Consider the following 12,241-nt stretch of genomic DNA (forward strand, 5'->3'; position numbering starts at 1 on the left):
GAATCCCCATGTAGGCTAACATGTATATCTTTGGACTTTTGAAGAAAGCTAAAGTACCTTGGGACCATGCAAGCTCCTCACAGGAAGTTCAACCAGGAGATTTGACTCCAACACGATCAACCTATGAAGCGATAGTGCTAACCTCACTGCACCATCATGCAGCCCAGGATGTCAAGAGCACAAGAGTTTGTGATCTTGACATCCTAGATTCTCTAATCTAATGTGATCGTTGTTCAATTTCTGAAAAGCTAAAAACAAAAGCAAAAACCAGATAATAACCTCTCTCCTTTCCCACTTTATTAGATGTTAAAGGCACACTTGAGCAAGCCGCTTATCCACTAATTGTATTCATGGACTTTGCATTGATCGCTGTTGCGCCCGGTTCCCAGGATTTAATGTTGTGGGCATCAGGCAGTTGAAAAGGAGTATTCATGCTCAGTTAACTCCTTCCGTGGTTGAATAAAGGCTAAAGGAAGAAAGACTGAGGCAATTAGTCTTAAATGCCCCTCTCAGACACAGCGGCACGCTCCGGGGCTTTTCCTATCTCCAAAATCTGCTGTTTTGAGTCATTATCCCTCAACCCTCCGTAGACCTTTAGATAGCTGTGCCCTGAAGCACGAGCTGAGCTGAGAAAATCCCATCAAGTTCAGATTTGGTTTGAAAGACATCTGGTGTGGAGCTACGGACCAATGGCAGCGCAGCGAGTTCACCAGCATGTCATTCACTGGAGTATTTAAAACCTGGCGTGGCAGACGGCAGTCATGTGTAGTATTAGGTTAGTTTTGATGCTTCAGATAAGAAGGGATTGATACTGTTCTCATGATTGTTGCTGCAGCTTGTTAATTCAGCTTCTTCTGGCGCTTTTTATTAATAAAATCCACAAAACCTCTATATGAACGTGTGGGTTTATGTGTGTGTAGGTGAATGTTTTTTTTTCTTTGGTTTAGCATTGTGTCCTGCAGATAACCCGCCTGCAAAACCGCCACTGTTGTTTTTCCACTCAAACCTGACAAACAGCACGCAGCAGGAGCTAACAGCTGTTGCAACCACGTGCTTGTTGTGTTATAATTAAGCTGACACGTATCTAAACACAGTCTGACCTTTGCTCCCGCAGAACCTGATGGCCAAAGCGTTGTACGACAACGTGCCGGAGTCCCCGGAGGAGCTGGCCTTCCGGAAAGGGGACATCCTGACCGTCATTGAGCAGAACACGGGCGGCCTGGAGGGCTGGTGGCTCTGCTCCCTGCACGGCCGCCAGGGCATCGCCCCCGGGAACCGCTTGAAGCTGCTGATCGGACCCATGTTCGAGGCTCAGTCGTCGGGCGCCGCCGCCGCCCCTTCTCCATCTCAGAGCTATCAGCAGAAGGCTAACTCGGGGTCTCAGGGCCTCTACCAGGTGCCCCCGTCCCTCCAGAGCCCACAGCAGCAGAGTCAGCAGAGCATCTACCAGGTCCCACCGGGACAGGACGTCTACCAGGTCCCACCGAGGAGCACTCTAGCAACTGATAACACACCAAGCAAGGTGAGACAGAGCTCATCAGTCAATCTGTCAGCTAGTTTGGGTTTCCTTTATCGACTCAGCCCAAGAAAGATACATCACTATGGAGCACAGCAATCAATAGTGGCCATCTGATTTCACTGATTAGTCCTCCTTTAAAGCAAAGGTGAGGGGCTCATCAGTGAAACCACCTGGTAAGATGATTGGAGAGAAAAACTGTTATTACTGAGTCGTACCTTTTTTCCTAATGCGCGCACAATGTTTTGCATTTAAATGCACTTTTACACGCTTTCATCTGTAGCAAAGGGTCGCACATTAATATTTATCAGAGCGTCCGAAGAAGAGGAAATAACAAAATGGAGAAGGTTTAGAGTAACAGAAAATGGAGTCTGGTCTGTTCCCCAAACTCTGGATATTTGGGATCACATTGGATTTCTAACGTAACATCAGCTGTGGCGGGTGTGGGAATGAGATGTGATGGGAAATGGCATTTGCGCGTCAGGTCCGTCAGGCTCGGCTCTCATCAGCGCGCGCACGGAAAGCAGAAAGGCCAAAGAGGAGATCGCAGCTCTGCCATGCGAAATGTGTGCAGGGTGTGCCGGGCCTGGCGCTCACCACAGAGCAGGGTAGTGTTTTTGTGCACGGCTCCCATTTGGCTTTATTCCTGTATTGGCACACTGTGTTCAGCAGAGCCAGTCTAACCCGCAGAAAGGCTGCGAGTATGGAGAGAAATTGTGGAAAAGCAAACAGTACAGAGCTGTTTTTTGGATTTTGGTGGAGCACAGCTGCATTTAAATGCTTTAAACATGGTCACTGGCAAACACACTGGACTTGGTCATTTGCAGTATAGCTATATATACACAATTCTCCAAACAGCTTATACATGTATTTATCGTTTTATGGCCTAGATCGTATATCATTTAAAGTATATATCTTAATTTGCCTGCTGAAAAAAGCATTTAATAGTTTTAAGTCACCTAGTTATCAGTTTATCAGTATTTATACGCATAATTATAATTTAATTATTATTATTTCATCGTCATTTTAATTTCTGCACCAAACACTTTCCTAACTATGAGGTAATAAGTCTTCTCTTGTGTTCGGTGTCTCCAGTTACCGATACTGCTGAGCCAGTTGAAGCCTTCTTTACTTGCTCTTGTTTTACACCAGCAGACGCCTCGTACACTTGATTTAAATGCATTAAACAAGGGTGAGCAGTTAGCATGTCATTACCTCATTACACATGGAAGTCACTGGCAGGTGTGCGCTAAAATACGAGGGGAGGAAATTTCCCTGGTTATTCAAGCGTTTAACTAGTACGAGCATCTCAGACCAAGTCTTCCCTTCAGGAGGTGGATGGTAATTACATGCTGAATGAGCTTTTGATATCCCGAGGGCTATTTCCTTTAAAACAAATCAGCCCCAGCCATCATAGAAATGAGCTAAGGTGTTCATTTTAGTGGATAAACAGGCAGCAGGCGCCAGGGGCTTAGAGGACTTACTGTGATTCACTGCACAGGAGTTGCTGTGATAAAGTCAGTAGGAGCCAGGGGGCTGTGGGGAGAGACCTGTCAATCAGACACACACACACACACACACACACACACACACACACACACACACACACACACACACACACACACAGCAGTAGCAGACCTGTCAAGCAACACCTCTCTTTTTCCGTAACAGGCTGCAAGGCTTAGCCGAGGAGCGGTATTAAAAAGGCTTTGAGATAACATGGAAAATGAAATGCGCTCCTAATGAGAGTGTATTTCTGTGCCGTAATCGTGTTATTGGAGAGATTATATTAAGTCTTGGACGTTCGACTGGTCCTCCAATCTGCGGTTATCAAAGTGCTGCAATTTTCGGCGGTTGTTCCCGTCTATTGAGTAGAAAGATTTCGGTTGTGTGTGTGTCGGTGCGTCATGACGAGGCTCCGCTGTTTTCCAGTGCTGTCTGAATCTTGGACAGAAGCACCATCGCCTTCAGTCGCCACAGACTGTTCTGTTGGATCTGGTTATCTCTAGTGAAACACTGAGAGAAAGGAGAGATATTGTTGGTTCATGCTCACCAATTAGCTTTCCAAGATTTAAGGAGGAGCACCTCCAAAGCTTGAGTAGACCTGAAGCTCTCCCGATTCAATCAGATTAATTTAACCCTGCATAAAACATTTATAGAAATAATCACACAAAAAAACCTACAAGTTGGTTCATTTTCAGGTTTATGGCTAACTAAACAGAACAGTTTGCCTCGGTGGTTGTTTTCACTATAAAATTTTTAATTTCAACCAGTTACTGACCAATTAAAGCGATGCTCCCTTTACAGTCATATAAAAATAGCGTTCAGCTCTTTCAAATACTCCATTTCATCCCTTTTCTTAGCAGTAATTAAGAAGCTACTCTATTGTTTAGCTGAATTTTATTTTCTGTTTTGAAGCCAAAATTCGTGTGTGGTTTGTGTTTTAAATTTGCTTTAATTCTGACAGTGAAAAATAGCTCAGGCTCAGTGTTTGGAGCCATTTATTACGTCCCAAGTGACAGAAAAACATCATCTCTCAAAGCTAAATTAAAGTGAAGGCTGTGATAGAAACCTATAGTTATGTTAAGCCATCCTGGATATACATACAGGCCTCAGGTTTGGAGCCACCGTGTGTTTTTGGTAGAGCGGAGACGTTTACTTTCATCACAGCACACTTTTAAAGGCGTCTAATTATGAAATTATGGTAAACGCTGTTTTAAAAAGAAGAGCCTCTGATTGTTTGCTCTGAGCTCCACGGTGTTGCGCACAAATTAAATCCCGATCGGTCGAACGGTGTGCGCCCTGCGTCAGAGTATTTATGGAAATATTTGTTGCTGATGTGAAACCCCGGCTCTGGCCTTTGCTCTTGAAAGAAGCAAAGGCAGGCTTGTTTACTACAGCTCGTCAGTGTTGATGACAGGCCGGGCTCGCTGACTTACGGCCTCGTGTCGTTTTAACGGCGGCCGTTTTCATGTCTTCACGCGCAAACATGCGTTTGGTTTCCCAAATGGTTTTTGAGACTGATGCCGGCTTCCTAGACTGATAATCCCCTCTCGTATTACTCCGAAGCCGTCATCCCCTCCTGTGGAGAGAGGCCCCCGTATGTCATGAATGTGTCCTCGGAGTGGGGGGCGGAGGCGGGGGGTGTTGCGTGCCAGGCCTGCAGTGCAAATCCAGATTGGCGACTGGCTGTTTTCCCTTTCATGTGGCGTGGGGCTCCGGTATATAAGGCACACTGAGGTTTGGCGCTCGCTGCCACTCTGGCTCTTCGGTTTGGTGCTGCGGCCTTGTCCTTGGGTGACCCTCCTGGGAGGGTGAGCTACAGCCGCCCCACCTCCCCCTCCCGTCCTCTCACATAGCCTTAAAGCTGGGTCCGTGTGGGACGGACGCCATGGAGCTCTCGGCCACACAAAGAGCCTCCTCACATGGAAGCCAGGAGCAGCCTTTTATCATGTGGCTCCCAGAGGCCCGTGTTTCATCTCAGCCTTGATTTCCTCCTCCTCCTCCTCCTTCTTCACCATCTCTGAAAGGTGTGTCTGTTTTCGCCCCGGTCACTGTTGTGACTCAGGCGCTGAGGTCACGGCGCCCAGTGATGGGCTGGGTTCAGAGTTCAAATATCTGCCCTTATCTGCTCCTTTCAGGCGGCCTTTTCATTCCTCCCTTCCTGCCTTCATGAAGTCTGCTCCTTGTATAGGCATTTCCTCCTCTCACCACGTCGTAGCCGTAGATGCAATCTGTTCATTGGTGCCGTAAAGAGCACAACAAAGGGTTTAATGAACTCAACACACAACTCAAGGAAGTGCCCCGATAGCGCTTTGTAGACTGCGAGGGTGTGCTCGTGTACCTTGATAAAGCTGTGCTTTTTGAAGTAACCAGGTTAAGAATGTCTTGTTTGTTTGCCTCGGCCATATTTTCTCTGCGTAATCACGCGCACGGCAGTCTCAGCAGCAGATAAGTGAGTTATTTCTTCCTGGAGGAGGCCAGCTCCTTCAAATGCTCGCCATTGTCACATTAGTGATAAATCGCTGGCCGGCGAGAGGGCACGACCATAAATCAGTCGCACCAAAAGTAATCTGCTCTGAGGTGAACGCACTGACAGGACTTTCTCCTCTGGAAAAGTTTGAAGCAGACAGTGTGATAAAGTTGCAGAGGAAGGCCAAGAGAAGACAGGAAATGCTTTCTTGAAAGCATTTATAAAAACCAGAGCTTACATATTTTATCTTCTTTTTTTTCTTTTTTTAAGCCGGCCAACAATCCAAAAAACCAAAACAGATTCAGTTTCACATCACAGAAGGCAAACAAAACCAGGAGGTATTTACATTTAAGAAGCCAACGCCGGTTTCATTTTGGCATTTTCAGCCATACTAGCAGCTCTTTGGTTTACAGTGTGGGTCTGTCACTCCGCTGCTGGACAGAAATATCTCTCCGACCACGGGATGATTGGCATTAGATCTACTGCAGACATTCGCCTCCCCTCGATGATGAACCCTCATACTTGTACGGCACTTTTCTACTCTAACTGAACAGTCAAAGCACTTTTAACCATAAAATAATTTATTCTACATTTCAAGTGCTTTTGAACCAACAAACACTCATATAGTCCAGGGTTCAGTAGTACACAGAAGAGTTTTAAATAGATGCACAGTTTCAAGTAAACCTTTTAAATGAGGATAATACACTGACATAAGTGTCCTCACACACACCCAAAAACACACCTGTTATATCCTCATTAGATCCTGTTAGATCTTCGTTTCCGGAGTGGGACTGTGAAGAAGTGCAACAGAAGAAGAGTGTTAAAGTACAACAATAAGCAAACATTTGGGCCGCATAACTTGTAAAAAAGGAGCAAACACATTTTTTCCTTGTCAATAAATAAAGTTATGCAGGTGAAAAGTATGCCATATCCTGGCTACTCACTACTTCACCTGTGAGGTATAAAAAGCTTTCCGCTGGTGAGCACCACCTGCCTTCTTCATTTACATCCAACCAAAGTTTCATGTCATAAATCCACTGTGACTGTGAGGTGCTGCTACAGCTAACCATTTGTTGTCTCAACAACTTTAAAAATTAACTGCCGTGTTTTGTTTAGATTTTTATTGCGAATTGATCAAAAACAAATGTTTCCACTATTTTCATTCATTTTGGAAGCCTTAGCCTCAGCTGTGTAGGGGAGGAAGGGGCAGGTGAAATAAGAGCTAAGGGACTGTTATGTTTTTTCATAATGTATGGTTTCAAAAACTAAAGTTTGAGGATAAAATTCTGGTCATTTTTTGGGGGGGTGGGGCCCCAGCTGTGTGTGGGCCCTTGCCCAAAATGTCTCTTGGATAATCCAAGAGCTTAAAAGCTTCCTCACTCCACATTATCCTGCTTTTCCCCAGAATTCAGAGGATTTTGTCCCGGTATATTTTTCTTAGAAAGTAAACACGAAGTGTCGGAGTCATCTTTCGTCTTCTCGGATATTCATGCCACAGGATTAAGTGCCGCTTTGATCACAGAGAATGAACGATGATCCCTATTAGAACTGAGAATCAGCCCATTCTCTTTTCACGCTCCTCATTAAGCCCGCTGTCTGTTTGGGTTTAGTCGCTCGGACGTGCTTCGGAGACGGACGGCGGCCTCTCGGGATTCGAGGCTTAATTACTTGCATTAATTAGTTTGGCGCTTTAATGGGCTGGTGCAGCTCTGAGTGGCAGAGGGGAACTTTACCAAGTTGCAAAACACATCTCTGTGCTGTGAATCAGCAGGAGCCAAAACACATGCAGTCATACACAAAATCACGCTCTTACCTAACATATGACTGATAGCGTGCATGCTTCCTGTGCCCTCAGGTGACCTTTATTTAAAAGTAAGCTAGCGGCACCGTGCTGACAGAGCTGCAGATAGGAGCTGAGCGGAGATGAGGAGGTGTGAATGAGGAGACGGGTGGAGGAAATTCAATAAAGCTGTTGCTACATTACCAGCGGTGTCATTGTCACCATCGTTTTATACGCCGCGCTGTGGTGAAAAGCCTCATTTGGGTTGTTGATGTTGATGTGTCAGCAGCCCATTAGTGTGGGTGCAGATGGGGGTGGCAGAGTGTGTGTGCAAGTAACCAATGAAAGGGTGTGAAAGGATGATATCCGGGGAAGTGTTGCCACACAGAGATGCCATAATTCACCCCGAGGCAGTCAAGAAGAAATGAACTTACTCAGATGAGTGAAGGACAAACCAACATAAGGTGTCTTAGCAACCTAGGCAGGTTTCCAAAATGGCTTTATGCGATCTTGGCTGCAGGAACACAAATATTTTTTTGGAGAAGACCTACCCCTCCTTTATTGTTTTGACTTTGCCGGTGGCGAGCGCGGTGTCCAAAAACTACTATTTGGGTTTGTCTGGGTCGAGATTAACTCTGCGTGCCAGATGGTTTTAACACAGAACCATCTGGGAAGTCGTCCTGGGAAACCGTTTGGAAAATGACGGGCAAATACTTGGCAGGTGATTGAGCAGTCTGTCTATCACTGAGTGTGACCAGCGGAGCCAGCTGGTGAAGCAAACTCTTTTCAAAGCCAGATGGGAGAAGAGGGAAGACCTTCGCCGTCTGAGCTCTTCTTCCAGGCCGTCTGCAGGTCCTTAAAGTTATCTTGATTACACTTTCACTTGGAAAACAAAAAGGCCTTAAAATATCACAAATTTAGCTGGTGGAATCCCCGAATATGTTGAAGATGACGCTAATCAGACTGTTTGTTGTTAGTCTGCAGAAATGTGAAGAATTAAAAATCAGCTTATTGTTCCTGGTTGTTAAAGCCTGGAACAAAAGAGGGAATAAGATATCGTCTTGAGGTCAATCACTAGTCATTTTAAAATAGCATAGCATGGTCTCACTTTAATTGTGTATTTTGTTCTTTAAAGTTGTTTGGACAGGTAACCTGCAACCCACTTGTCCCCCATGACCACTGAGATAGACTCTTGCTTTCAACCGCGAGTTGGTTAAGCAGTTAAGAAAATAGATGGATCTTTTATAGAAGGTCTTAAAAACGTATACTTTTACTTTCCTGTTACCCGCCGACCACATCTGCTCTTCTTTTAGAGAAGAAATACTCTCAGGTTCAGCCTTATCTGAATCCGTAGCAGCACATTTTCTCAAGAGAAAGAAATACAGTGACATTTTTACAAGCTGATTTCTTTTGCTATTCTTCAAACTGTTAATAGTTTACCTAAAACTTCACTCCAGCTTTGTTTTTATGCTTTGGAGACCAAACTATTAATATGTGCTAGTACTTAGTAGTTTGGTTATATCTTAAGATGTGAATACCAGTAAAACCTGACATATATACAGAGTAATTCATTGCCCATCAGTACATAAAACCTGAGAGAGTATATAACAAGCCCATGAGGTAGTTGTTGATGCTATGACAAGACCTCTTAAATGACCCTGAAGTAAAGCTTTAAAGGTCTACCTTCCAAAATCTGATCCTGCCAGCAGGCTAAGTAAACAGGGTCCTGCTGAAAGAGACATGAGTCACTCGCCACAACGCGTAGGAGTGTTAACAAGCCATCTATTTGCCTCCTCTTGCCGCTCGTTTAAGTCGCCGACGTTGCCCTTCATCTTCCACGAAGGCATCCTGAGCTCCCCTCACCTGAGTGGGAACAAATGTTTGCTCAGCGCCCTCCCTCCTTTTGGCTCGGCTATTCGTGATGTCATCGTTCTCTGAAAGGCCACGCACCGCCGTCATGCAAGCGACAACCTCATTGGATGTGGTAAATATTTGCCCGTCGGCAATTATAGCCGCGCCAAGTGTCCTCAGAGCAACAGCCTGCCGGGTAAACAGACGGGAAATAAATGAGCAGTGTGCATCTGGCAAAGGCTGAAAGAAGCCACTGATGGGCGCTCAGAGCGATGACATGTACCTGTAGAAAAGGTCACCGAGGTCTTCAGCGGACACCTCGCTGTCATCTGCATGTGACAGCTGGGTCCAGGCTTCCCTTAAGCCCAGAGGGAAGGTAGCCCGGCTGAGTGACCTTTTAAACAAGCAGGAGGCTGGCTTGTTATCTCCTGAGTCTGGTTGCTCTGAGAGGTTTAATATGCCTACTGCTTTTCACATTTCAGCACATTTTCACTGGGCAGAAAATAGAAAATATGAAAAGGCATTAAAGCTGCTCTCAAGCCGGGCCAATAGAAAGACAATAAATCAGATAAACCAGATGAATCTTTTTAACCGATGCTACTGCGCTCCACTAAGCTCTCGTCTTTCATTGTCTGAATAGTCACGAGTCCCCAAAACCATTCAGCTGTCGTCTCTAAAAGTAATAATAAAACTATTTATATGTAGCGGGTGTTTAAACTAAGAAAAACTCGCAGTACAATATACTAATGAATAACCTCAGACATTTTATTAGCTGAAGGTTTGCCTGTTTTCAGTGTCGTCTTCCTGCCTTTCGATGGCATTCGTCTCTCCCCATTGGAGAGAACAATCTAACTCTCGTCCTCCACCTTCCCTGTCCTCATGTGTTTTTATTAACCTAACAATAACACTGGAGGTAGCCAGCAGGCAGCACATCGTTATGTCAAAGAGCACAACTTCACTAGCCCTCCAAACATCGTTGAATTTAGTTTTTTGTCTTATTTAGTATCCAAAGTTACATTTTCGATTTTTAGAAATAGGCAGGTCTTTAGGTTTCTTTAGTATTAAAGTACATTGTAAAAAAACAGGAACCCGTATTGGCTAAGTAGGTGGACATTTAATGGTACCAAGGTTTAAGATGAACAAAAGAGCCCACAAAACAAAAACAAAGTGTTAAATTATTATTATTATTATTATTATTATTTTTTTTTTTTCGCCTGTCCCATTTGGTTCTTTAGCCATCAGAATTGTTGTCTGAAGACCAACAAGGATACCCAATGGATTTATTTTGCCAAATGGATCATCATGGCATTGCCGTATTGGTCCATTTGATCGACCTTTGTTTTTATTATTTACAAAGTGTTAAATTAACAGTAACCCTTTTTCCTGCTCGCAGTATCGCTAGTTTTTGAGAGTAATAAGGGGCCCAGATTTGAAAACTTCAGATCTAAGTCATGCAGTAACAAATGGTTTACATCACTTGACTGTGTATGCTTTTAAGCAGATAAAACCTTAAAAATAATCAGTCCAGAGTGAGGAGAGCCAGAAGCAGCTGTTTATTCCTCTTCTGGTTTATTTCAGAGAGTATTTAAAGCCAGCAGTATACGTTTTCAGCTCTGACCCCAAAGGCCTTGCCGGGATGATGTCTGCTGTGGCGCGAGCGCCAACAGTGAACACCTTAAATCACCACGGGCTTGTTCAGATTGGACTCATAAGAACCATATGGACTACTGTTAGTCAGATGAATGGCATTCCTTTCCATACTAGGCAACTCTTTTTCCGTTCCCCTCTCTTTCCCTTTCTTCCACTTGAGTTACCTTTTTTCATAAATCTCTTTTACAAACCAGTTCCTCTGGAGCACTAATCCCATTCTGAGGTTACGTCTCCTACTGCTCATGCTCCGATAAATGTCTCAGGACGAGAGATGCTATTAGGTTATTGTGCTATAAAGTGACTCATGAGTGGATACAGGGACTTGAGGTCTTTTATGTCCCTGGGGACTCGGCCCTTTGCCAGGGAGCCGTGCGTATGGTTCCTATTTTCGAGCCCTGCTAATGAACCCTGTTTGTTCCAGTGTAGCGATAGCGTTACGCGGGGGCAAAAGAGGAGTACTGGGCTCAGGGAAGGACATTCCCGGCATTCCTCCGTCTGTCTGACGCATCAAGGAGGTCGGCTGCTCTGCTGCTTTTAGGAGATGTGAATCAGCCTGAGGGTTTGAGAACCGGGGGATTAGGAGGTGTGAAGGAGCTGATTGCCTCTGACGGGAAAAGAGGAGGAAAAATGTGTTAAATAATTAACAGGGTTAAAAATGTCAAGGGCGTAGGTGAGGCCCGCAGCATGTGTTTGTATTTTGTTTAGTTTTTTTTCCCAAGCAGTAATCGTGCCATTATTCCTAAGCCTGTCTAGACCGCAGAGTAAAATATTTTAAAGGTGTATTAAATCCTACAGCACCAAATGCTTCAGTTTAAGAGTGTTGTTCATCAATACCAGTGACCCGGTGATTACTTCACCAGAGATTTCTGGATTTAGAAACTCACAGTCCTGCCAGCACTACGATAAAACTCCTTCTCCAATGCCATTTCGGCTATAAAACCATCTTCCATTCAGATGAAGTCCTTGCTAAAAACTCTCCCAAAGCACTGCTGAAGGTTGACCTATTTTTATTGCTTGACTGAATCACATAAGTTTTATGTTTTATTTAGTTTTTATTAGTTGAGCTCTAGTATTGTGGGATATGTGTTTTTTCCAAGTGAGCAGAGATATAACGATCTCTCATGTGTCAGTTGGTCTTGTTTACATTGCCTAATTCTTCTGGTATAAGTTACAGTGAAATGAAAAGCTTATATTACAACAACAAGTTGTTTGTGCAGCAATCTCCAGTGCCTCCAGTACTAACCAGTCAAAATGCATTTTTCCCTAGATAGCAGTGTTTACCAACCAGTCTCTATGGCCTGCGTTAATTCAAGCTAACAAAAAAATCTTAACTTCTGTGGTTTGGTTTGTACATTTTTAATGGGACAAATTGCTTTTCTCACTGTTTATATGAGCCAAAAATCAGTTTCTTATGTTTAATAATTTTGTTTCCCCTCTTACAGTTTTTAAATAAGTAGCTATTTCAGGGTAA

General features: G+C 44.3%; 1 protein-coding gene across 1 annotated transcript in view; it reads left to right on the top strand.

Annotated features, from left to right (window-relative positions):
* Window positions 1-12,241, top strand: part of nedd9 (neural precursor cell expressed, developmentally down-regulated 9) — a 35,813-nt gene that overhangs the window by 13,599 nt on the left and 9,973 nt on the right. Inside the window, exon 2 of the mRNA XM_085148349.1 lies at window positions 1,115-1,522. Within this exon, the coding sequence (XP_085004475.1) occupies window positions 1,115-1,522 (408 nt within the window). The remainder of the gene's footprint in view (window positions 1-1,114; window positions 1,523-12,241) is intronic.

The sequence above is a fragment of the Neolamprologus multifasciatus genome, chromosome 22 (assembly GCF_963576455.1).
Source record: "Neolamprologus multifasciatus chromosome 22, fNeoMul1.2, whole genome shotgun sequence".
NCBI lineage: Eukaryota > Metazoa > Chordata > Actinopteri > Cichliformes > Cichlidae > Neolamprologus > Neolamprologus multifasciatus.